Source organism: Malaclemys terrapin, chromosome 8, assembly GCF_027887155.1.
Source record: "Malaclemys terrapin pileata isolate rMalTer1 chromosome 8, rMalTer1.hap1, whole genome shotgun sequence".
NCBI classification, from domain to species: Eukaryota; Metazoa; Chordata; order Testudines; family Emydidae; genus Malaclemys; species Malaclemys terrapin.
The window spans coordinates 106,062,889-106,089,468 of NC_071512.1; the positions used below are offsets into that span (position 1 = coordinate 106,062,889).

Consider the following 26,580-nt stretch of genomic DNA (forward strand, 5'->3'; position numbering starts at 1 on the left):
CTCAGAGAATCTTAGTTACACAGTCAGGAAATGCCCAAAATGGGATTGCACATGCAGATTTCACTCTGGCCCCTTGTGGGTAATATGCCAAAATACACTTTTCAAGGACATGACCACTACCTGTCTCAAAAAATTGTAATATACTATCCTATCCTCCCATTCAGTCTATACGTATAACAGTTGTACTACACCACACTGCTTTATGGATGCCAGAGGAACCCAAGGAGAATCATTTAGCTGAAAAGTACACAGTAAACGGTATGTACACAGCATAGTGTGTATCAATTATTCAACACAGAATAACAGTAAAAATTGACTGTGATATATAGGCCACCTAAGTTTGCAGCTAAGTTACCTCTGGAGTTAACTGTCTTAGCCCCTGTTATGCACCTCACAAAGGCTGTGAATCTTGTTGAAAAGAAAAGCTAAAGTACTTGGGTGTTAACAACACATGAGATTTGGGCAATAGATACCCAACGCTGACACTGTTAGTCTCCTTTGACCGTTCCATACCTTAGAGAGAAGAGAATATATCATAAACAGTGCATCGGTCTGATTCTGTTCTCATTCTAACACTGGTGTAAATCCAGGCTAACTCCTCTGAAGCAGTGAGTTATATACCGCTGTCACTGAGATCAGAACCTGTCACTAAGACTCGACCAGTATGACCATTAAAGGGTTAGCAGAATAATGTATACAAGGATTTTTAAAATATTACAAGTATCTAAGGATGTAGATATGGTATTGAGCAATGGTAAGTGATCATTTGTGTCATTAAAGACTATAATGTAAGGCATGTGCAGAAGAGGGCAGAGTTAAGGTTGTGTATGCTATACAGCCTTAATTATTGCATTTCCTGACTTTTGATTGCTTAATCTTGCATCTTTAACTTTTTGTGTATGTAGTTTTTTGAACAGAATTATAAGTAAGGTTAACCACATACTGGTCTTAGGGCTCAGAAATCCCCAGGTAGAACACCATGAGACAGAGATAGATGTTTGACCATAATGAATATCATGCCTCTTTGAGTATTGGACTATATTCTTGATGTTTCATATCCTTTCTTTTGGGAACTTGATTTTTTTTTTTTGGCAGGGGAGGAAGGGAAATACATTTTTTTTTTTTTAAAAGAGAGCATCTATCTATTGAGGAAGCCTGGTCCAGTGGCTAGGAAGTAGTCTGGGGACCAAGACACATGGATTCCCATTGCTGTTCTGCTGCTGACCTGCTGTGTGACTTTGGGCAAGTCGCTTACTTACATTTTCTGTGCCTCTGTTGTCCCATCTGCAAAATGGGAACTATTAAATTTACCCACTTTTGTAAAGTGCTTTGATCTGTAGGGATAAAATGCAAGTGCTAATTAATTGTAATATTGTGAAAAGCATTGAATAGTTGTCCTGACATAACTTTTCTTTTAGTTATGATCTAGCACGTCAACATGCATTTAAACCAATTTTTCCAAGTATATTATTTATCTGAGTGTAATGGCCCCTTTGCCATTATGGTCTATCTTGTAATTACATATTTCCTTTAAAAAGTGAGTACATACTATTTACCCATGAAGACATCCGTTTCATTGGGGAGCATGGATCTGGGTATCCTATCAGTCTGTACCTTGAAGCTAGTAGCGGTTTAATGCAGATGGATCTATTTGAAATAAGGTATTTTATAAGTTCTTGTAGGTGAGTAGAAATATCCCTGAGGATTCCCTTGTAAGCCCCATACCAGCCCGGAGGCTGCCTGGATAGGTTACGGTTGCGGCAGCAGTGGATAATCTCCCTGACGCCTTCCCTCTAGAGCGAGATAGGGTGGGTCAGGCATTCTAATCCCAATTTCAGTCATTTATTTCTATCCCAGTGTGACGGGGTGCGCATACCCTGCACTAGCCAAGACGGGGTTAAACCCACATTATGGACAGCGGAAGTCCCGCCCCCTAGGCTGGACTGGGCATGCTCCAAATGCTGCAGCAGTATAAAGGGAGGAAGCCCAGATCATTCGAGGCTGGATGCCGGAGGGGAAGGACCTGTGTTGGGCGATCCCGCTGAGGACTGGCTACAGTCCCTGTCTGCGGGGATCGGAGTCCCCAAGGGTCAGCTTGGACCCCTGCGACCAACGGAGCCCCAGGAAATGGCTGATGCTGCGGCGCCTGGAGACCCCGAAACCTTATGGATTGCCGCACCAGAGACAACAGTGGGTGGGAGGGAGGGTGACAGAGTGGTATCTCCCACCCAGGTAAGCTCAGCGTGTTTCAGTGGGATTCCCTGCTGAGCCAGCTCCACCACTGCCAGGGCCCTGGGTTGGGGCCCGGTGGAGTCGGGTGGACCCGGACCCCCCTACCTGGGCTACCAGCCACCCTAGCTGGTGGCCCATTGGCTGCTGGCTACTAGGCCATGCTGCCCTGCACCAAAGGGCCACGCTATTGACTCAGGCCACTAGGCCATGCTGCCCCGTATAGAAGGGCAGCATTATTAACTCTACAGCTAGGCCACTCTGCCCTGGGCACCAGGGCTATTAACTTTATGCTGGTCCTTAGACCCCGGGGTGGTGAGGTCAGAGACGGACAAGCGGACTCAATGGCAGTGTCTGCGTACCCCCTGGCACCCATCTTGTCAGGCCGGGGTGTGCATACAACGCCACACCCAGGATCTACACTTTATAAGTATTGCCCTCAAAGCCAGGCAGTGCCATATTTGTGTTCACTTGTTTAAAGAAAAACGAAAGTGACTTTGCAAACAAATAGAAGGGGAGAAAGTGGGTCAAACTGGGGTTTTCCAGTCATGCTAGTTGTGATTATTATTTATTTGTATTATAATAGCACCTAGGAGCCCTAGTCATGGACCTGTACAAACCCAGAACAAAGAGATGGTCCATGCCCCCAGGAGCTTACCATGTAACTATAAGACTTGAGACAATAAATGGATACAGACAGATGGGAGAGTCCAAGGAACCAAAGAGACAATATTGAACAACATCATAGGCAGTCTTTTTAGAGAGGGACTAGGCATTCCAGAGACAGCGGAAGACAAGAAGTGGGAATGGGAGGAGGGGAACGGCATGAGGTTAGGAATGGTGGCACAAGAAGATCTGAGGTGTAGCCTGGACTCCACCTACAAAGAAATAACTGTAAGTCTGCAGCCCCAGGATACCAAATTACTTTCTGAATTAAATATGCCACCACCCCTTTAAGGTAGGGACATAGTGGTATCCCCATTTTACTGGGGACACTGAGGCATAGAGGAATTAAGCGACTATCCCAAGGTCACATGGGAAAACCTGTAGAAGAGCCTGGAAGAGAAGCCAAATATCCTGACTACCAGTTCTGTGCTTTAACTTCACGGCCATCCTTTTACCTATGAGCACCAAAAGAATAACTTTGATCTGAGTTCCTCAAGAAAAATTAACTCTAGCATTAGAGCTGGTGATTAACACAATCATTAGCGGGATTAATGTTGGAGTTGCCAAAAATTAATCCAGTTAACGATTGAATATTTTCTTGTCACGCATATTTTATGGCTGAGCAGCATTAGAGCCACCATTATGAAGAAAATATGGCCTAGTGATTAGGGCCCCCAATTCAGCTAAGCAAACATGCTTGTAACTCTGAGCACATGGGGAATTCTGTCCCTATTTAGTAACGCACTTAAGCACATGCTTTGGAAACCGAGTGTTCTAGTCGACAGGACACGGGGCTCTGAGTCAGCCTGGGTTCTGTTCTTGGCTTGGCCTCTGACCAGGTCATAGACTCATAGACTTTAAGGTCAGAAGGGACCGTCGTGATCATCTAGTTTGACCTCCTGCACCTCACCCACCCATTCCTGTCATAGACAAGGGTGAGTTAATGAAGTCCTCAAATCATGGTTTAAAGATTTCAAAATTACGGAGATTCCACCATTTACTCCAGTTTAAAGCAGCAGTGACTTGTGCCCCATGCTGCAGAGGAAGGTGAAAAAAACCCAGAGTCTCTGCCAATCTGACCCAGAGGAAAATTCCTTCCAGACCCCAAACATGGCGATCAGTTAGACCCTGAGCATGCGGACAAGACCCACCAGGCAGACACCTGGGAAAGAATTCTCTGTAGTAACTCAGAGCCCTCCCCATCTAATGTCCCGTCTTCAGCCATTGGGGATTTTTGTTCCTGACAGTCACTGATGGGCTACATGCCATCGTAAGCAGTCCCATTATACCATCTCCTCCATCAACGTATCCAGCTCAGTCTTGAAGCCAGTTAGGTTTTTTGCCCCCACTGCTCCCCTTGGAAGACTGTTCTGGAACTTCACTCCTCTGGTGGTTAGAAACCTTCATCTCATTTTGAGCCTAAACTTGTTGATGGCCAGTTTATATCCATTTGTTCTTGTGTCCACATTGGCGCTTAACTTAAATAACACCTCTCTCCTCCAGCTGTGTGACCTTGGGCAAGTAATTTCACCTCTCTGTTTCCCCTCCAACCCTTCAGTCTTGTTCGCTTAGACTGTAAACTCTTTGGGGCAGGGACCATCTCTCACTTTGTCCCCAGCCTAATGGTCATGGACTTTATGGATTTGCTGTGACCTCTGGCGAGTTACTTAATAATTTGATGCCTTAATTTATCCATCTGTAAAATGAGTCAAATATTGGCTTGGTGGGGCAGGCGGAGAATTAACTCATGTTTGTAAGGCGCATGGAGCTCCTCAGATGAAAGGTGCTATGGAGGTGCGAGGTGATGGCGTTATAAAATGGAGTGCTGCCTCTCTAGCAATAGGCTCATAGATTATAAAGCCAGAAGGGACCATTGTAAGTTGAAAGTAGCCTACCCAAGGACCCCCAACACTGCTCAGGTTGAGCCCAGATACCAAGCAAGACAGCAATGGGTTTCAAGATGCATGCTCTGGCATCCCAAGGAAGCCAATGAAAGCCTCATTCTTACACAGCAAAAGGCAGACAATGACCTTCTCTAACAGGGCAGAAGTGAATCTTCTGTTAGTAGCATCCTTGCTCCTGTAGCTGCATAACAGGAATGGCAGGACTCCCTCTTCTTTCTCACAGTGTAATTAATATAGAGTCTGACCCCGCAGCCCTTAGTCCCATGGATTTCAATGGCATCATTAACATGAGTAAGAGCTGCAAGATCAGCCCCATCATTGCAAAAGAATCTGCCCTTAGACCATGTCTTGTGGTTAATTCTGCAAAAATTCCAATGGCATAAAGAAAGCAGAACTTAGTGCTTAGTGTCTTTTTGCCTTCCAGTGACCTACAGACCGTTCCCAGCTCGACCATTTTACCTCTGTCTCACGTTACACTGTAAGTTGGACACCCAATGCATATTTATTTTCACATCTCTTTTTGACTCGTCAGTGTGTAGACCGTTCGCAGGCTTCGGTTGCCCCTTCTGCTTTTCTAAATACTATCATGTGAGGAGAAGTGTTGTTAAGTCTGAGTGAAAACTGGCAATTACTGGACAGATTGTTGGTTGTTTTTTTTTTTTTTGTGGTCAGGTGATTTCAAAAGATCAACCTAAAATGGTACCACTGTTACCAGCTAGCATCTGTCAACCACAAAAAATGTTTACAGTACCATGGGGTGGGGGCAAGCGAGATGGATTTGACAGGATAGACTGTGGGAAGGTGTCCTGAATCATAAAGAGAGAAGGAAGAAAACTCCTTGTCTTAACTTCTTTTCAGTGGTGTGTATAGCTTCTGGGTCTTAAGAAAACTCTGACGTCTGTGGATGCTCATTGCCATTGTTCCACATTTTAGTGTTGTGTCAGAGGATCCTGCAGAAGCCCAATTCCATGAGTAGACCAATGTGAAAACTTTCTTTCTTCATTCTTCTTCTTCAGGGTGGGATTAATTACCTCTTGCAAATCAGAGGTTGCAGGGAAATATAGGCCCTGAAATCCCTTCCCAGTGGCTTAGTAGCAAAGGCAACGGTGGCGTCGATTTTAGGGGTCCATGCCCAGTTGCTCATGGCCCTCGAGGCAGACTGCAAGGGGTTGCTTCTTGTTTTGCTGTCATGCTGTAGTCTTGTGAAAGACTGACAAGTCAGCATGACACTGTCATCTCGCTAGCCTCACACTAGGTTTGTGCAGTAAACATTTGCTTTTCATTAACAGCAGGATCCATGTAAAAATTACTATCCTTTCTTATAAAACTCTCCATGGGCTTACTCCACCCTATTTCATGGACCTTGTCTCTGCTCCACACCGAAATACCACGCTCTTCGGTGTCCTGTCGAACAATCTTTCTCCTCTGCTTCTGCTAGCATCTAGAACGGTCTCCTGGTTCTCTCTCCACCTCACCATCAGCTAACTCATCACCATGTCCGGTCACAATCCCATTATTTCTCACTGAATGTTGTTGTTCATGCCATGGCACTGGTGTGCGTGACACCGGAACAAATCAAGATGGAGTCTCTGGCCAGAGAAGCCTCAAGTCTGTTTAGACCAGATTGTGTCACTTTTGCTCAGGTTGATTTCAATAGGGTTAACTTGTGGATTGCAGAATCTTGTCCATCGTTAAGACAAGAATAAAAGAAAGAAACAATACAGGAAAGAGACTGAGAAAGAGCAGGACAAGGATAAAGACAACGAGCCAGATTGTGCCACCCTCACTTTACTCCTTCAGCAGCCCCATTGGAACTAGCATAGTTATATGGTGAGCTGAAAGACTAACACAGTGGTTACAATTTTTTTGTTAATGATCATTGGTTTTATTTCCCTCGTCTGTACTTCTTAATTTCTCCCTCCCGCTATTATTTGATTTTTAACTCTTGAGAGCGTTTTGCAAGGCAGTTTGTCTAATAGATGCTACGCAAAACAAAGTTGCATTGTATACGTTTGCTTGGACCAAGATAAGAGTTTCAAAACGCCAGCCCAATAAAGATTGCTTCTTCAGATGTTGGCAGCTTTTACAGAGCGCTTAGTGTTTAGGAGCCGGGTAATGTGTTAACCAAGTCACTGTGATTTGCATAGATACAATACAGGTTTTCATTTTATGACAGGTTCTTGGCCTGGAAACTGTTGTATTAAACCTTACACCGGTATGTTGGCCCATTAATCAGTACCACGCTATTTACCTTGTCTCTCTTTCTCTCTCTCTCTTTTTTTTTTTTTTTTTTGAGACAATAAACATTTTATGCTTTGTCAGCATAATGTAGGGCGAACGCTAACCCTTCAATGTTTCACAATCCTTTCAAGAGGCTTGATACTAGAGATAATAAAGGCACCGGTGGGTAGAGGCTGAGTGTCAGATAGATGGCTGGTCGATAGGCTAGGAATAGAGATATTATATGTGTACATGGGTGCAGTGCCATGAGGAAACTAAACAACTGAGGTGAGCAAGACTGCTTTGCATTGTGGGAGATGCCTGCTCCAGAAAGCTCTCGGCTCTGCTGTGCTACCCTGGCTCTTCTTAGAAGCAGGATGGATGGGGTCAGCAATTTCAGGGGGTGTTTCTGCTAAACAGAAAGGATGTTTTTAAAAAGCCACAATAGGGGTTAGGATTTGGTATGCTGGACTAGTCAACGGTCTGATGCATTTTCAAAATAATTTTCAGAAACCCTCCCCCAAAATGGCACCCACTTCATCCTGCTCCTTTGAAAATGCCATAGAGTCACAGCCGCAAGGGGCTGTGGGAAAAGACCGTCGTCCAGGATTCTCTCTTCTCTTGCTGTGGTGCCGTAGGGCAAATCGGGGCAGGAAGTCACAGCCTCCCTCCTATATGAAGAATTGGTTGCCTTTCATGGGAGATAGCTTCTCTTCACAGCTACCCAGAGCAGCAGGGAGGGACAGTATCAGAAAGGACAATATAACTAAGGCCTGGTCTACACTTAAAACTTAGCAACAGCATAGCAATGGCGCCGTAGCTCTGCCGCTGTAGCACCCGTAGTGTAGACACGGCCTAAGACTGTATTTTGTGAGTTAATAAATTGTGAAAAGCAGGTCTTTCCCCTTCCAGCTGACTGTATGTGACTGCATGCTTCTAGATTCCACGGTAATGAGTACATTAGGAAAACAGGCAGACAGATATGACACAGAGTGAATTCTCAGTGCCTTCAATTTCCACCTGTCTTGCAGGAAATAGATACCTTTTTCACAGGAGCCTAGTGCTACTCAATAGAATTTACACTGTGGATTAGGAATTCCCCAATAGAAAAGGAGGAATTTTAAGGCAAAAGACAAACTAACAACATAGGTCTTTAAGGATCTGATCTGCAGTTATTTCTTTCTCTAACCCTTTTCTTTCCAGTGTCTTAGCTTTGCAATGAAGGTATCACTTCGGTGTGTTTTCTTTTCAAAATAATAGTAAAATACAACTTTAGACAATAGTCTATTTTTGCTCAATAATCAGAGATTTGTTCTTCTCACACTTGCTTCTGTTAGGCGAGGAAAGTCAGGGAAAACAGAATCTCCAAAGTAAATATAAGCATATTTCCATCTGGGAAAACGTACGGGCAAAATGCATGTAGCTAAGCAACAATGCATTTTGATAAATGGGTCATTTTCAAAGGCATGAATTGCATGTGTGCAGAGAAAATAGTCCCATCCAACCCATCCTGTATTTGAATGTTTGGCCCAGCCTATTCTTAAGAAATGATATGACTTTCTCATACCCCTGAGAACTCCCCACCTTTCTCTGTGCCTTCCACCCCCACCCAAAGCCTCAGGTCACAGTCACCATTATTGCTGCTGAGAATTAGACTCTAGCTCTGTCAATGCAAAGTGCACTCCTCCATTCCCCCAACCCCGGGGATAAGAGAACTGCCTCAGCAGCATTCCTCGTTCAGGGAGAGAGAAGCCAGGACTCTGAGCCAAACCCAAGTCTCCCACATGGCAGTGTGAAGCCTGTTCAGTTTGATTGTATAATAGGGTCAGATTCAATTCAGTCCTGGCATGAGCTAATGCAGCTGCACTGAAGATATATCTCAAAGCACTTGGGTGGGTAAATTTTATAGCAGGGGTCAGTGAGGCACAGGCTATGCAAGCACTACACTAAAGGTGGGTTCTTTACTAATGCTGAAGCATAGCTAACACTGATCATTAACAGTGCCAGCTGTGCCACTGTAAAATCCTACTGGAGACAAGACACTGTAGCTTTTATCACAAGGTAAATAGGGCGAGGTCAATCACATGCAATGGTAACCTGACCTGGCCTAGCTACTGCCTAGTATAGTGCCTTGGCTCCACCAGGATTGTACTGTTGGATAGCTCATGTGCATTAGTTATTCCAGAGTAAAAACATGCCTTTTTGAACAATGAAGACAAAGCCGTAGAGAAGTTAAGGCCAACGTTTTCAGAAGTGGCCACTGGTTTTGGCTTCCAAATATGCCTCAAGTTGGACACCCAAACATTTAGGCACTCACAAATTAGTGGGAATTTTGGAAATTTAGCCTTAACTGACTTGCCCAAGGCTGTACAGCGAGACCGTGTCAGAGCAGGGAACAGACCCAAGATTTCCTCTGCTGTATATCTCCTTCTACTGACATGCTCATAATTGTACTGATAGTGAATAAGCCATGTAGCAAGATGTTGGAAAAATAGTTATTACTGGAAGATATTAGGATTATTTCTTTCTTCAATGAATAAAATTATACAGCTACTTTTAAAGTCAGACCTGTGGCATTTACAGAGTGGTTATTGTGCCTTCCTTGGAAAAAATATGAGCTAGAAGTAGTTCCAATGCATTAAAGTAATGAATAGAGGAAGTGAGAAATATTTTAAATTCCTAGTGTTACATTTCAAAAATGTTCTGGTTTCAGGATGAGGAGGGGGGGGGAAACCCTCTCTTTTGCTCTTGCTGTCTAATTTTTCTGAGTTTGTTACAAGTGTCCCACACTCTCCGAGTAATGAAATAAAAGGAGGTTTTGAAAAATGACACTGGTGCAGAGCACAAGAGCGGAAGTGAGTGTGGGATGATAATTTTGTAACTGCAGCTGTTTAAAACTCATTTTTTACCCAGTGTAAATGGGGATCAGATGAGGACCCAAACAATTGGTATGTCAGGGTTCTTCTTTGCTATATTGCTCTGTTTAACGGTGTGACTTTTAGCTGCTGTTTGTCATCGGTAAAGTATTAACTGTTATTAGCGTACTTGGAAGTTACCTGCTAAGTGGCACCTAGTAAGTCTTGCTCCATGTCCACAAAGGCCTTAAGATGCAGCAGGAACAGCAGAATCTAGTTTGTAGGGTCCTTTTTACTCACAATACATAGCTGGACTTATGGAGGGAGAGGCAGTAGGAGTAAATGGCACAAGGGTCTATGGATCAGAGAGTTGTTGGGGGAAGAATACCTTTCCATACACACCTCAGTAGAGAACCCTAAAGCATAGCCTGCCCATTTAGCTGCAGATTGGGCTCAGGATTTGGGCCAAGGTAACTGTCCCAACAAGGGACAAATATCTAACCTTCCAGTTAGGCTTGAAACCTTCTGTTTTGTATCAAGGTCATTTCATTTTCTTTAACTTCCATATCATATGTTATTTCTATTATAGGGGGAACTGGTAATGACCCCTAGATGTAGGTTGCCTACCACTTTCCGTTATAAAATATTATCTCATCCTTTTTTTGAGAAGTTCTGTCACGTCCATTGTTTGCAGCAGGCCTTTGAAATCTGGCAGGGACAAAGCCTGTGAGTTAGAGACGTAACTTTCACTTTCTGCATGAAATCCCATCCTGGTGTGGTTGTAGGGATGTCAACCCTCCAGGATGGTCCTGGAGTCTCCAGGAATTAAAAATTGATCTTTCATTAAAAGATTGTGTCATGTGACAAAACCGCCAGGAATATGGCCAATCAACCTATTTGGTTGGGTTATAAAACTGCCATTTCCCTTCTGTCGCCTGTGTTCCTCGGGAAAATTTTGGCAATCTGTCAAAATAGTAACTGAACAGGAACACTCCAAAGAGCCAAGCCCACACCGCCATCCAAGCTGCAGCACTCGGCCATTAGTCCTGTTGTGTAGCGGATAGAAGGCTGTGTTGCAGAGCTGAAAGCATTTTGCGTTCAAACTCTGACGATTATGGATGTATGGGTGGGTTATTACCGTTGTACGTAACAGAATTTTTTACCTTTAAAAAAAGACTCAGGAAATGACATCTAAAAAGCTGTTAGAAGAATATTGTGTAGGTTGCAAAGCTAAACACTGTGAAGTTAGGAAATGCTTTAGGTCTGATTCTCTGTGCAACCTTCAGTCTTCTCCCTTGTACATATGCATTATGATATAGGCTTTCATTACATGATCACATACTATTTTTCTCCACGGGATCTCTGCCTCATTCAGTGCATAGTATGGACACACAAGGGGGCAGAATTAAGGTTGCACAGGCAACCATAAATAGATAAGGCATTTCCTAACTTTTTAGTGTTTGACTTTGCAATCCAACGGTCTTTTACTATCGTTTTTTTTTTCTGTGTAATATACAGTCTTCGATACTACATAGGTACTCTCACCAGAATCTTTTCCTCTCTGTGGCAACAGCTACACCGGCAGCTGTTTAGCAGTGCATAATAACATTAAACAATGGCTTAAAACAAAGAAGGTAGAAACCTAGTCCCATTGATCTTAATGGCAAACTTCCCATTGACTTCAGTTGGGCCAGAATTTCACCCAGAACAAATAGTAATACCAGCTCCACTTAAAAGTGCGTGAGGAAATTAGGGAAGCAAAATAGTCTTATGAAAAATGCCACGTGGTCTTCTACGACATGCTCAGGATTCAAGTTTTACATCTTATGTGGAAGATGGCACTTCCAGGGTCCCACTGCCCCTTTATACCCTGCTGTGGCATTGGTAAGTACTGACTAAGAGAATAGAAAGAAACCTACAAAATTACAAACGACACTTCCTGCAATACCTGCATTTTCCTTAGTGGCTTCTTATGCCAGTCCTGGCTAGGCATAGTCCCTGTTTAGCTCGTGACAGTCTGAGATGGTATTTCTGCAGATATATTATTATGGCACTACCCAGTAAGAAACGTTGTCCAAGTAAAAGCTCCTTTGGTAAATGGCCTTCCTCTCTGTCCTACCTTCTCTTTTAATCCTATTTAGATGGAAAACAGGCAATACCACACTTAATGTAAACTAAACCAAAGTGTTATTGACTGTTGTTTTACCTAATGCTGATCACTCCAAGAAGTGGCCGAATGAGACCACATCTGGGAAACTGGCAATTAATTAGAACTGATAATTTTATAAATTAAACGAATTGAAGGGCTCACTATGGTCATCTATTCAGACTCACTATGTAATGCAGGGCAAAGAATTTCAGCCAGCACTTAATGCAGTGGAAGGAATTGTTTTTCCCTACTATGTAAGTGAACATTTTATCACCATCTTCTTCTAGAAATTCCCTTTGTCAGGACTCAGGCCCTGGGTTTTTGCTGATGATGAGCCCAATATTTGGATCACGGTAACATCAGAAAGCATATGAGCTGCCCAGATACCTCGCCTCATTTTACTGTATTTCACCCGTAGTGCTTTGACCCCCATTCCCCATCCACCCCTCAAGTTATATAAGCATATTGTGGCCCACATTAGATTGTCAGATATCACATTATCATGTCTGTGCAAAGAGGAAACTGAGCAATTTGGCTCAAATGGCTTTTCTATGTTCAGCATGTTCCACTGCAAGATCATTTGACTTTTTCCAAAACACATGGAAGCACTCAAAACTTCAATATTTAATATTGCCTTGAAGTGCAAATTGTCAGATTCAAGGAAATGAGAAAGCGCTTATGGCAGTTGACACTGGAACCTAATGTGCATCACAGAAACAGCAGACACTGTGCTGATTTCTAGACTTTTATTATTATTTAGTAGCACAAATCAGACAGTGAGGACTGTGTCGTTATAAGAGCTGTCACTCTTTATTTTGCTTAGCAGAACAGGCTGCTTGGATCAAGACCGAGCATGCTATGCTGGGACCATGTCATTGCTCATTGGACAACCCCTCCATCTTAAAGAAGACAGCCATAGAACTTCACCTAGGCAAGGTTAGCCCCACTAGGAAATGGGGTTTTCTCAACCCAGTGGCCCCTTTACTCCAAGTATTGTATTTTCTTTATTTGTATCTTGATTTTCTGATCTGGGGTTATTTTAAGCACTAATGTGCACAGTAGGCTGCACATCTCTGAATTTAGAGCTCTCTATCTTTTGTATCTTTTTAGCTTATTGTATCCTTTACATGTGGAGAAAGTGAATAAGGAAAAGTTATTTACTTGTTCCCATAATATAAGAACTAGGGGCCACCAAATGAAATTAATGGGCAGCAGGTTTAAAACAAATAAAAGGAAGTTCTTCTTCACACAGTCAACTTGTGGAACTCCTTGCCTGAGGAGGTTGTGAAGGCTACGACTATAACAGGGTTTAAAGAGAACTGTATAAATTCATGGAGGTTAAGTCCATTAATGGCTATTAGCCAGGATGGGTAAGGGATGGTGTCCCTAGCCTCTGTTTGTCAGAGGGTGGTCATGGATGGCAAGAGAGAGATCACTTGATCATTACCTGTTAGGTTCACTCCCTCTGGGCACCTGGCATTGGCCACTGTCAGTAGACAGGATACTGGGCTGGATGGACCTTTGGTCTGACCCAGTACGGCCATTCTTATGTTACATCAAGTTTTATCAGTGTGTGTGTATATATAAAAGAGAGAAACTAATGGCGGGGGAAGCATGAGCAAGAAAATTTCTGTGCGAGAGATACTGAGGCATCGCATGTCCCTTCACAGACTTTTAACGTGAAAAGCCATCAGTGAAGGTCGGAAAGGGGGTGTCACATGGATGAGTGTGTTTGCAGCCAAGTAATTCTGTACAACTTTTTAAGCACAGTTGTGACAAATTAATAAACTTTTTTTTCTTTCATGACTTATGTCAAGGAATGGTCCTATTGTTTACCATTACATAAATTCCTTAGCATTAAATTACATCTTTGATTAAAGCAGCAAGGATAAAAACAAACGTTAATAACTAAATTTATTCCACTAAAATGAAAATGCCTCTAAGGTGTAACCGTCAATGCCATCAAAACAGAGCATCCATCATGTAAACAATCAGAATGAAATCTACTTCGCCAGCATAAAGCCCAAATCACCCCCCTCCCCCACCCCAAGATCTGGTTAAGTCCAACCCAGGGCCACGGCCAGGGCCTCCTTCTCCCTGTAGCTGCAATAGTGATTGTAGCCTTTTCATGCCACTTGATGGGGTGTCAGAATCTGCAAAATGATATATCCCATTGCCTTCACCACATCCATACCCTCCATGTTGACCCACGTGCAGCCAGCACACAGAATCCCTGTTCAGTTGCTTTGCAATTTCTACCCATGTATACCCACCACAAGGTTTAAGTGACAGCTTCGCACGATCCCTCTGCACCAAGTTAAATTTGCATACAGTATATTCGTTTTACGGTTTCTGTACAGGGCAATCTTCTCTGAGCAAGCTGGAGCAGGAAGACTGTATTAGCCCAAGAAATTTAATTTAAAAATTAGAAACATGAATAATATCTGGTTATCATGGATTAATCAGTGAGTTTGTGGATGTGAATATAAAATTAATTTATCTACAGCGAGTTATTTGAATCAAAGTCTTATGCTTTTATGCAGCTGGCTATCCCTCCAGGAGTTCTGTTACTGGAACAGCGCTTTCTTTCAATTACTTGCCGTGGAAGTTATTTGAGATATATCAGCAAACTTCAGAATCTCTGTGAGCCTAGTCCTTCCCACATTCTCTTAAAGTGGGCAGAGGCTTTCAGTTATTCAACTCCTTAGATATTGCAGTCACATTCTGTTTCACCTAAGAATGGAGTATGTTTCCTCTACAAGACTATCAGCTTTCTATCTTGGGCTAAGACAGGAGAAATTATTAATGACTTATTCTTCATTTCAATAAACTATACTTTACGTGTGGCTAAAATAAGCAAATTAAACTATTCCTTGACCAGTGCTTGACAGTGCATAGATCTCTCTAGCAAATTGAAGTTGTACTTCCATGGTTCTTGATACTGGCTGGTAGTCTCTGGAAGGGGCTTTTCTCTGTATTTGAACAGTTGTTTTGGTTTCTTCTTTAAAGCTGAGTTTCACTGAGTTGAACAGGCCAAGTTTCTGTCTCTCCTAGTGCAGTGATTCTCAACCAGGGGTACGTGGACCCCTGGGGGTACACAGAGGTCTTCCATGGGGTACATCAACTCATCTAGACATTGCCTAGTTTTACAACAGGCTACATAAAAAGCACTAGCAAAGTCAGTACAAACTAAAATGTCATACAATGGCCTGTTTATACTGCTAGACAATGCACTGAATTGTAAGTACAATATTTATATTCCAATTGATTTTATAATTATATGGTAAAAATGAGAAAGCAAGCAGTTTTCAGTAATAGTGTGCTGCAACACTTTTGTAGTTTTATGTCTGATTTTGTAAGCAAGTAGTTTTTAAGTGAGGTGAAACTGGGGGTACGCAAGACAGGGGTAGAGTAGAGTAGTCTGGAAAGGTTGAGAGCCACTGTCCTAGTTTGTAGTCAGTCCATCAGTATCTGAATATTATTCTCTCTTGGTGTTAGTCCATCAGTATCTGAATATATCACAAATTTTCTTTCATAAAGTATAAATGTTTGGTCTTTATCATTCAAAAGTTCTTTCGAAGTTAAAAACTGCCTTTCAGTGTTTGTGCTTTTCTAGAGTTTTTTGGTTTTTCCCACCTCACTAAGTGAATAGGTTGGGGGGCTCAACATCTTAGAGGATCAGGCACTAAATCATTAATGTTTGTGAAGTGCTTTGAAACCCTTGGATGGAGTGTTGTAAAAGTATAAAGTATTATTACTGTAATATTACAACAGGCATTATCTTATTTTCAGACACTACAGGGATGAAGCCAGACATTGGCAGGTAGATCCTTTGTCTGTTTCATTTTATAACACTACCAAAATATAAATTGAGGTGTAAAATTCAAAGTGATTATTCAATAGTGTTACTATTAATTTTAAAGAGAACAATGTTTTCATGGTAACAATAGTCAGTTGAATAACCATATTCATATTTCAGATCACAATCCTAAAACATAAAATGTGTAACATTTTACATAGGTTAATACAGCATTATCTTTCATTCAGGAATATCAATTCAAACTCACAGTGGAACAAAGTATGTAAAAAGAGCCCAATCCTGCACCCATTGAAGTCAAAGGCAAACCTCTCAGTGACTTTAAGGGCTTGGTCCTGTTCACACTTGAGAAAATTATAAATCCATATAATTTTTAAAGGACAGTATATGAATCAAACAGTATATGAATTTTAAAGGACAGTTTACACTTGAATCTTTGAGGTAAAATTCTTACAACACTGAAATCGAACCACAAACTTTTCTTCTCTCTCTGAGTTTAAGTATATTCTGCTTACTGATTTCTTACATTAGGGACTGATCATGTAGGGCCGAGCACCTGTTTTGAGGAGCTGAGTTCTCTGAGTCCCCCTGGACTTCAGGGGGAATTGGGTACACTCACAACTCACTAAGTAAGGCCTTATATTATTGGAGCTTTTGAATATTTCAGAATGTCTCGGAGGCTGAAGAGATTGAAAAGGCAAGGAGGAAGGATTTTCGCTTTGAATACACGTACTTTTTGTTCCTGGGGTGGCGTGTGTTCAGCTCCATAGGCAAAGCTGTTGAATTCTGGGGAGCATGAAGAGGGGCTGATGGCTCAGACTGGTTCAGCAAAGGAAGGGTCCTAAGGGGAGCTCCTCTAGTGAAGATGGTTTATTTTCTAGCTTTTGAGGAAGTAACCAGAGCTGTGAGGTAAAGGTATCCAGATAATTGCCTTATAAGCATCAGACAGTCTGGGCAGCTCCCCTTCCCTACTCATCAGTGACTTTTGGGCACTCACTACTCTCCTGCCCCAGCCAGAGGTGATGGTCCCCATTTGTCAGTCAGTGGGGAGAAGGGTGTACAGCCAGCCACCCCACTCCCTTCACTCAGCTGTGGGGCACCAGCACTCTCAGATGAGGGAACTGCCACCCCACGACACCCACCCTGCAGTCATTAACTTTAGGATACTTCCAGTCCCCAAGTTCATGTGGGCAGTTGGACAGCCAGGGACACCATGACCCACCTTTGAGTCAGCCTGTGGTGGGCAGGTCAGAGACCCCTCCCTTCCCACCCCCAGCCAGTCCCTCAAGGCGATGAGGGTTGCCAAGGCAGCATTTCAAAAAGATGGGCCAAACCTCCCATGTCCCCTAGCTTCACTTGAGCCTCTGGGGGCCCGAGTCCCGTCTCCGCCTGGGCCAGCACTGAAACACGGGATAACAGGACAGGCACGAGGATGCCCCTTATAACAGGGGACGTTGGCAGCCCTGGGGGGGAGGGGAGAGGAGTCCACTAGCCCCCCTCAGGCACTGAGTCAGTTGGGGGGGCACTGGGAGCCCCCTTGGCAGCCCTGTGGGGGGGGACTCCACTAGCCCCCCTCAGGCACTGAGTCAGTTGGGGAGCAACGTGAGCCCCCTGACAGCCCTGTGGGGGGGCTCCACTAGTCCCCCTCAGGCACTGAGTCAGTTGGGGAGGCACTGAGCCCCTTTGGCAGCCCTGTGGGGGGGACTCCACTAGCCCCCCTCAGGCACTGAGTCAGTTGGGGGGGCACAGTGAGCCCCCTGACAGCCCTGTGGGGGGACTCCACTAGCCCCCCTCAGGCACTGAGTCAGTTGGGGAGGCACAGTAAGCCCCCTGACAGCCCTGTGGGGGGGCTCCACTAGTCCCCCTCAGGCACTGAGTCAGTTGGGGGGGCACAGTGAGCCCCCTGACAGCCCTGTGGGGGGACTCCACTAGCCCCCCTCAGGCACTGAGTCAGTTGGGGAGGCACAGTGAGCCCCCTGACAGCCCTGTGGGGGGACTCCACTAGCCCCCCTCAGGCACTGAGTCAGTTGGGGAGGCACAGTGAGCCCCCTGACAGCCCTGTGGGGGGACTCCACTAGCCCCCCTCAGGCACTGAGTCAGTTGGGGGGCACTGAGCCCCTTTGGCAGCCCTGTGGGGGGACTCCACTAGTCCCCCTCAGGCACTGAGTCAGTTGGGGGGGCACAGTGAGCCCCCTGACAGCCCTGTGGGGGGGCTCCACTAGCCCCCCTCAGGCACTGAGTCAGTTGGGGGGCACTGAGCCCCTTTGGCAGCCCTGTGGGGGGGACTCCACTAGCTCCCCTCAGGCACTGAGTCAATGGCGGGGCGCTGTGAGCCGCCCCTCCCCCACGGCAGCGAGGGGGTGCACATTAGCAGCCCCGTCCCTTCCCCCAGTGGGTGGAGCTTCCCCCACTCCTGGGAGAAAAGGGAGGGGCAGCGCGAGCCTTTCCGTCCCTCTTTATCCCCCCACCCCCCCACTTCTTACCCGCTTAGTAACTGGGGCCTGCAACCAATCCCCAGCTAGCCGGCCGGCTTCAGGGCCAGCTGATTGGCTAGTTGGTTGGCCGAGCGCCCTCCACCAATCCTGGAGCTCGCTTCTCTCCCAGACAAAGACTGCCGCTCTGGCAACTGGGTTAAACTAATCTGCCCCTCCCCCTCGGCTCGCGAGCTCCACGGCAGCAGCCCCTGGCGGGCCGGCCAGCTCCGGAGCGTACCAGCTCGCTCTACAGCGAGGGGGGTGGCGGCACGAGATGCAGACTCTGCCCCTGGCTCTTGGAAGACGTCACTCGCTGCCTCTGTCCCCCGCGGGCATCTCCCACGCGTCCGTCCCGCCGCAGGGTCCCTACGCCCGCTGTGGCGTCACACACTCCCCCTCCCCCGCTTCGACGGACGCTACCACCTCCCCAGTTCTCTGGCCTGAGCAAGCGGGAGCGCGCCAAGGGTTAAGGGGGAGGGTACCGCCCAGCTCCCTCCTCGCGGTGGGCGTGGTTTAGTCCTCAGCAAGAGGCGGTTGGCGACGGTTGGGATGGGCCCCTCAGAGCCTCTTAAAATGAAACCTAGCGGGGCTGGGAGCCGGGCACAGCGCGAGGGACTGGGAACCGCCTGCGCTGCCCTGCGCGCGCGACTGCGAGCCGGCCACGGAGCGCGGCAGCGGGGGCTGCCCTGAGCCGAGCGCGGGGCTGCTCCCAGAGGCACGGCCGGGCAGGGGCAGAGGCGTGCGGAGCCCTCCGCTGCCAGCCGCGGGGGCGGGGACCCTCGGTTTGTCCGTACCCCCCCCCTCCCCCGGCGGCGGCTTGTGACCTGGGACCCCGGCTGCCTCAGGAAAAGCCCCAGCGGGGCGGGGACGCCTGTGGCGAGCGGTCCCGACAGCAGCGCTGTCGCGATAGTCTCTCGAGCCCGAGACTGGCCCCTGCCCGGGGGGGAGGGGGGCTTCCGCTTCCCCCCGCCCCCTCTTTATTTTTGTAATTAAAATATTCTCGGGGGGGTGATTGCCGGGCTCGTACCCAACCCCCCCCCCCCGCCCCTGACTATCGCTCGCTCCCGTCGCGATGTACAACACGGTGTGGGAGATGGACGGCGAGGACCCGGACTGGCGGGAGGTGATGATGCCCTATTCCACCGAGCTGATCTTCTATATCGAGATGGACCCTCCAGGTAGGGGGAGCAGGCCGCCCTCCGCGCCGGCTAACGGGCTGATCCCTGTCGCTGTCCCTCCCCCCGGGCTCCCAAGCCGGGGGGCGGCTCGGCCGGGCCGGGAAACTTCCCAGCGACTCTGCCCCATTGTCTGGGGAGCAGAGCGGGTTTAGCGGCTTCTTTTCCGGGAAGCATCCAGAGCGCCAGGCCCTTTAGCGGGTGGGAGAAAACCGCGGGGGAGGGGGGCAGAGGAGAGACCCCCCCCCCTTTTCCTCTCCACGTTCATGGTGGGAGATGATGCATTTGCTGGTCAATTCCCCTGCAATGCTGCTTTTCTTTTAAAAAAAGTATCTTTACCTGCGTGTCTTGTGTGGAGCCTGTCATCCTTTAACGTTCTCCAGGGTTCTTTTGTTTTTAAACATTTGTAATTAAATTTCAGTTTCATAGTTTCTAGGAGCTGGCAGATTTTATTCTCTCTCATCCTAGACTTGCACTGAAAAAAATTTTTTTTTTAAATGCAATCTCTGGGAGAAAACTCCTCGCTACTTTAGTTCGGTTTAATAAGGTTATTGTAGGGAAGGTTTAAATGTAACTTTTTCTAGAAATGGTGTCTCGAAAATGTATTGTCCCAAGTTTGCCTGGGGTAGAGGGCTTTTCTTTTGTCTGTTAGGGAGGAGTGAGTGGGAAGTGGGGGAGAGGGCTGATAAATCAGAGGAGAAGAAAGTTGGTTACATTTTTCATTAAACTTACTAGAATTCATAGTTTGATTATTAAACTGTCAGAATTCTGTAATCTTAATGCTTTTTATAACTGTATGAGAGCAGCCTTAATAAGCAGGGAGACTTCATGCCTCTATTTTTGTTTAGCTCAGGATGTAAATTTCAAGGTCTATGGTATGCAGAATAAATGGGCAGAGGAGACTTCCTTTATTGTATAAAAGCATATGTGCACTCGCATATTGTTGGAGAGGTCTAAAAGAGAATTTTGGAAGAGTCTGTACTCAAAGTATATACTTGCATGTGACTTTATAATATAGTCTGTTACAGTAGAATGGACTGTTCTGTTTCTTTAGGTATGTGGCTAATTAGATTTAAAAATTTTCTTAATATTTTTGGCCTTAGCCATCTTCTCATGTAATTTTGACACTTTATCCAAAATAGATTTGATAGATTTTTTTTTTTTTTTTTTTTTGAGTGGTGGTCAGCACTCTTTTAAATTCTTGCATAGTTGACATATTCCTAAATGTCACTCTTGAAAGCTTAACAAAGTTCAATGAAATCTGCTTCAATTTGCCTTTCAGTTGTTCCTTCATTACTAGGCAGGAAATCATAATTTCAGTAAATATATCCTAATGTCTCATGTTAACAGCTAATACGTGCCCATCTGTAATAAAAAGGAACTTAGATGACCCCAAATCTTTTAGCGTTGGTATTACATTTTCAGATGGCCCTTGGAACAGCTCAGTGTGTGGAGGCTGCTAGCATATGAAAGGAAAATGTTAATTTCTGAAGTATGTAGGCCTATCTAGCTGAATTGGTCAGAAAATAGCTTTTTAATAGCCACTCCATAAATATTGCCATGCAACCAAGCTATGAAATCTGTGCAGAGTAGAATTTTTTTTTTCTTTTTTTAAAGCAGTGCTTCTGTAGTTAAGGTTGTCAATATTTCTATTATGAAGCTTTATTTTCAGGGGTTCTAACTCTTTTTATATACATTTTTAATTCTGGGATGAAATTTAAGTATTAAGGGCTCAATACTGTAAGGCGCTGAGAACCTCTTGGAAGGTTACACTCAACATCTTAGAGGGCCAGCTCTTATTGTCCAACTAAGAATGTGTAAGCTGGCTTATGTGGGTATGTATAAAATTTGTAGCTAAGAGTTCAGGGAGGGGGAAGATGATGATGATGATGGTTCAAGAGGTTTTCTTTCTCCACAGTATGATACAATTCATTTAAGGGGCTGGAATTTTTCATTTTCCAGGAGTGGTTGTTTAAATCCCCTTGTTAAATTATGTAATCTAGACATTTTGGGCCAAAGTGACTGGAATTGCCCTCATTTACACGAGAACTGAATTTGACCCATTGCCAATAAAAAGTTGATAATGCTTTTTAGTGCAAAATTTGTGTCTGCCCAGCAATCCATATTTGTGAGTAGTTGAGCTATTGTCTGAATAGCCTACAGACTAACAAGATAGGTGGGAAATCATAAAGCCTCTAAAGGAGGTGGTAAGTCTATTGGCTCTCCTCACGCAGTTCTGGAAACAATGTTGGCCTTCACACCTTAGACTAGAATATTGACATTTATTGACAGTAGACCCCCAGTGACTTCAGTCTAGGAGCAGACTCTTGATTACAGTCTAGTGTCTCTAGTTCAGATACAAATAAAAGCAAGGAGAATCTAATGTGCAGTGTCACCTTTAACCTCAAACTCATGCAATTTTACATAGTTATTGCAGGGGCCTCATTAGGTTTGTATGTATGCAATTGCCTGTATATAGATGTATATGGCACTTTAGGTAGACCTAAATTTCTCAGAGCAGAGAACTGGTTTTCTATCTTCTAAATATGCTACAGTGTCAAGGCTCAAATAAAAGTCACAAAGAGAAAAGCTGATCCTGTTCCTGCTGAAAACCATGGAGCTTTATTTGTTGATTTTTCAATGGAAGCAGCATCAGGATTATAAGCATATGCTAACTTGTTTAAATTTTTGTCCTTTATTACCTAAACACTGGAGTGGGATGGTTGGTTCTTACATAGATTATGGTAAATTCAGTCCATAGTTCTAATACATCCTCTTTAAAACATGTTTTAACATAATTATATAGAGCTAGCATTGTAATTAAAGTTGTAGCAGGAAAGTGACTTCTTCTTCTCAAAACACCTTTTCCCTCTCCTTTTTCTTGGCATGATTAATCCATTTTATTAAATATTCTGGCATAATGTGGCTGTAGTATTTGTATGTGGTTGTGGCTCTGTGAATTGTATTAGCAGGTGGAAGACTAGAACATCTTCAGTGGTTGTGAAAACAAAACTAACCTTCAATTGCATGTAATAATGAAAACAAACAATCTGTAGTTCATGCACTACTATTTTTTTCTAATCAGGATTAACATAGACAGATGCTTGCATCACAATATTCTAATATTAGAATAACTCTAATTAACAATGTTTGAATTAATCTGTCACTAAAATTCTGATAACCATAACTTGACCACAGTTCTGAGACTTAACACCTGAAAAGACAGTGACTCTCACAAATGTTACTGCATTTAACATAGCTGTATTTAACCACATAGTTGTCCAGGTTTGCAACAATGAACTTCTGGCTGTAATGGTTTTTTTTAACAGGGGATCTTGGCTTGCTTTCAGAGGTCATCTGAGTGCAACTTGGAACTGTAGAACATTAAATCTTGATTACCTGCTTAGGTGCCCCATCGCTTCTAGTTAGTAGGACTTAGAACTATTTCCTCACCCATCCACCCCTTTTGGTTTTTGTCCAGCATGTGTTGTCCTTTTATTTTACCACCAATCTATCTGAACTGTAAAGTTCTGAGAGGAGAATTTATTCTGTCACAGTGCAATGAAAATCAATAAAAATATAATATTTGGCTATGAAATATAGATGTTGGCAGAGATCCTTGGTTTATTTACAAATTAGAGATTAGTCAGCTTCTTTTGTGTGCATTAGAAACAAAACTACAAAACCACAAGTTTAAAGAAGTTTTGCTGATGTGCAACTGGATCTATCTGCTGATCTAGCTTCTAATAGTAACTCCTTCTCCTAATGCAATATTAAAGGGATGCTTAAAGGCTGGTAGGCCCAAATTTGACTGACTCTCCCCCCCCCCCTCCCCCAGCCCCCATTTTCTTTTTGCGTGTCTGTTTGCAAAGTCTGTAACACTACAAGCTTGTCTACACATACAGCATTGCAATGGCACAGCTGCACCAAAGGAGCTGTGCTGCTGTAGTGCTTAGTGAAGACGCTACCTACACCAATGGAAGAAGTCTGAGAGGTGGTAGCTTTGTCGGTGGAGTAGCCCTCCTGTCAACATAGCGCTGTCTACACCAGGAGTTTGGTTGGTATAACTGCATTCCTCGGGTTTGGAAAATCAACACCCCGAGTGACATAGTTAAGTCTGTGTAGATCAAGCCTACACTTTAAAAAATCAGTGGTTTAAAAAGGCTCAACAAACTGTACAATAATAAGCAGTATGTTCACATGATGAAGAGGACAGATAATCCAGAAGGGAACATATATTTGAGTTCTGACTAGTTTTGGGATGACAGTGCCCTTTTAAGTGGTGGTTGCAATTAATCTGAAAAATAATAGCTTCCTGACCACTTAACATATGTACACTGAAAACGGTAGACCTGTTCCTTTTGAGGTTAAGGGCAAAATTCCCTCTGATTTGAATTAGTGCAGTGTCCGACTCTACATGTAGTAGATAAAATTTAGAATTACAATTGAAAGTGGCTCCTCAAACTTGGTGGTTGTTCATTGGCAGCCGGATGCTGGTGAATGACATGGCAGAAGAACCTAGATAGAATTTGTTTTTTGTGGTTACCAGGAATAGGACAGATACAGGTTGTTAATAAATTCTCAGTACTCTGCTATTCTTAATTTTCTTATATCTAAGTTGATTACAGACATTTTTATTATTACTGGACCGATTCTGCTCTTATACCCTTGCAAAAGTGAATTAAAACCATTGATTTCATTTCACTTCTATATGTGTGGAATAAATCCCCTGAAGAACAGATTTTTTGGATCAAAATTATTTGTGTACGTTTAAAATTGCAGAGAAAAGAAACTTAAAACAAACAAGACTTTGTTTTTCCTCCTCTGTAAAGAAAGTAGAGCTTGCACAAATCACTACTTTGACGTAGTACATAGAGTGAATAGGATTCAATAGATGACTTGTATATTTAACAACTTTTTATGAAATAAGAGACTTGGATTCAAGCTATTTATCTTTAAACTGTTTGGGGGGGGGGGGGTTGTGAGATATCTGGGGGGCTTCGCTATACCTAGACTACTTCCACCAGTTTTGACTTAATGACTGCTATAATGAGTTCCTTGCCTTTTTTTAAATCATTGCATGACTGACTTTTGCATTCAACCTCTTCTTAGTTCTCATTTTTGGTGGCCCTAAATATTAGGGAATGTCACTCTTCATCTGTCAATGAAGTGCATTCATTCAGACTTATTTTGCAGGCTAGGAGAAGTTTCCTTATTGCTACAAAATTAGATTACATTTTGCTCTGGAGCATAGGGCTCGAAAAATGTGAGACTCCTGCAAGCCTGGGGTTGGTATAAAATGTGGAGAAATGCCCTAATGAGAGGCCTTGCCCCCCACCTGTCTGTCTGCTAGATGTGGGGTTTGTTTTATTCGTTTTTGAATGCGATCCCTGGAACCGTCTGCAAGGCTTCATCTTGCATATCAGCCTCTGACTAGTAGGTGCCCAACTACCTTCTACCTTTTCTGCTTCAAAGGAGCCTTCTCTTGGAGTTTCTTTTGCTGCTGAACATCATTATCCCAAGCACTAGCTGCAGAGTCAGTCTTGTCAGTTTCACTGTTGCCCAGAGGTCCTGAGTAGGAGTAGTGAAATTGGCCAGTTCTGTTAATTTAACTTTGTGCCCACCGCTTGTGGATGCTGAGCAACAACAGAGGCACTGGCTGCAGGCTCATGGAGAGAGCCTGCCAAATGCAAACCAGTATTGTGTCTTATCTTCGCCACCGTGAGACTCAGGGACTCTCTCAAAAATAAGCTTACATTCTTCCGAAATGGACTCTGTATAATGGACCACTCTTCACTTCTTGGGCGAGTGGGATTTTTTAAGCTGACGTTTTAAGCCGGGGTAGTCCCTTTTTCTCCTCCCCCCCCCCCCCCGGCCCCAGGTCCAAATTTCTTGGCCAAGGTATGGTCAAGGCCCAGACTCCAGAGAAACATTGTTCATACCGCAATAACAATTATGATAATAAGTAGGAAGTAAGATTTTTGCGGTCTGTTCAGAAGCATCTGGTGGTCTGGATTTGGCCTGCGGTCTGCCTATTGTCTGCCCCTGTTTTAAGCTATAAAGTTAAAATATAGGCTACGTGTAAGATAATTTATGTTGTACTTCCATACCTACTAGGTCTTGCTTAAGCTCTTGCTGACCAGCTGCTATTTGGTGTTTAAAGAATTTCAGTTTCATGAGCATTTCTCTCCGGATGATCTTGGATACCTGCTTTATTTTTTTGAGATTTATTAATGCTAGATGAAGTATTGAACTTCTGACAATGCACATAATGAATCTGCATGATGGAAAAACACCATTTTCCTGTTTTTAAAAACAATTGTTGTGCGACAAGATGTGGAATTCTTTTTCTCTTCCTTAACTAACTTCTATATATCTGAGGTGCGTTTCAGTTTTTAAATATCAGTGAACCCTTAAAACTGAAATATGATTCCCCTTTCTGTAAAATATTAGAAATTAAAAGGGTACTGAAATGTATACATTCCTCACCATGAAATCTTTCAGAGAGAAAAATAAAAGCATTAAAGAGTTGCAGAATTAAAACAAAACTTCAGTGAACTAGAATTGCAAGTAGGAAGAAATCTGATGTGATGGTGTAGCTGATAACTTAACTGACCAGAATTCCTATGCTCAAGTCACATTTTCTTTCTCCTAATGAGCAATATCCTGAGGCAAACTCTCATTGAAGACAACAGAAATCTTGTCTACATAAAGACCTCGATCTTCAGCCTATAGTGATGCATGCGTCTGTGCAACACTTTCATTACTTTTTTATTTTAATGTTAAACAGACCAACAGATTCTGTGAAATAGTTGTTTGACGCTGCTCAGGTTGCAGCTGGTGAATGCAGTATTCTTGCTATTAATGTATATTGGTTGGAATAGTTAGGCATTCGTTTTAGAAATGTATATTGGCACCCATTACTAAAGCAGCAGGATGCCTTACATTATCTCATGTTGATTGTTTCAGTGAGTCATTTCTCTTTTTCTTCCTTTAGCGTTGTTGGACAGTGGCATGAATAATAACTTCATTGGTGTTTCTCTCTATGCGTTACTGTTTGAGGTTTAGGTTTTTCTTGATATAAAAAGTGT

The 26,580-nt window shown here is 43.9% G+C and overlaps 1 protein-coding gene across 3 annotated transcripts in view; it reads left to right on the forward strand.

Moving 5' to 3' along the window:
- PIK3R3 (phosphoinositide-3-kinase regulatory subunit 3) overlaps positions 1–26,580 on the forward strand; it is a 319,548-nt gene that overhangs the window by 266,490 nt on the left and 26,478 nt on the right. The window contains exon 1 of one of the 3 annotated variants that reach the window (XM_054038178.1): positions 18,857–19,492. The exons of the other annotated variants lie outside the window; for them this stretch is intronic. Coding sequence (XP_053894153.1) covers positions 19,387–19,492 — 106 coding nt within the window. The 5' untranslated portion in view covers positions 18,857–19,386. Of the gene's footprint in view, positions 1–18,856; positions 19,493–26,580 lie in introns of those variants that run through there. 3 annotated transcript variants of the gene reach the window in all.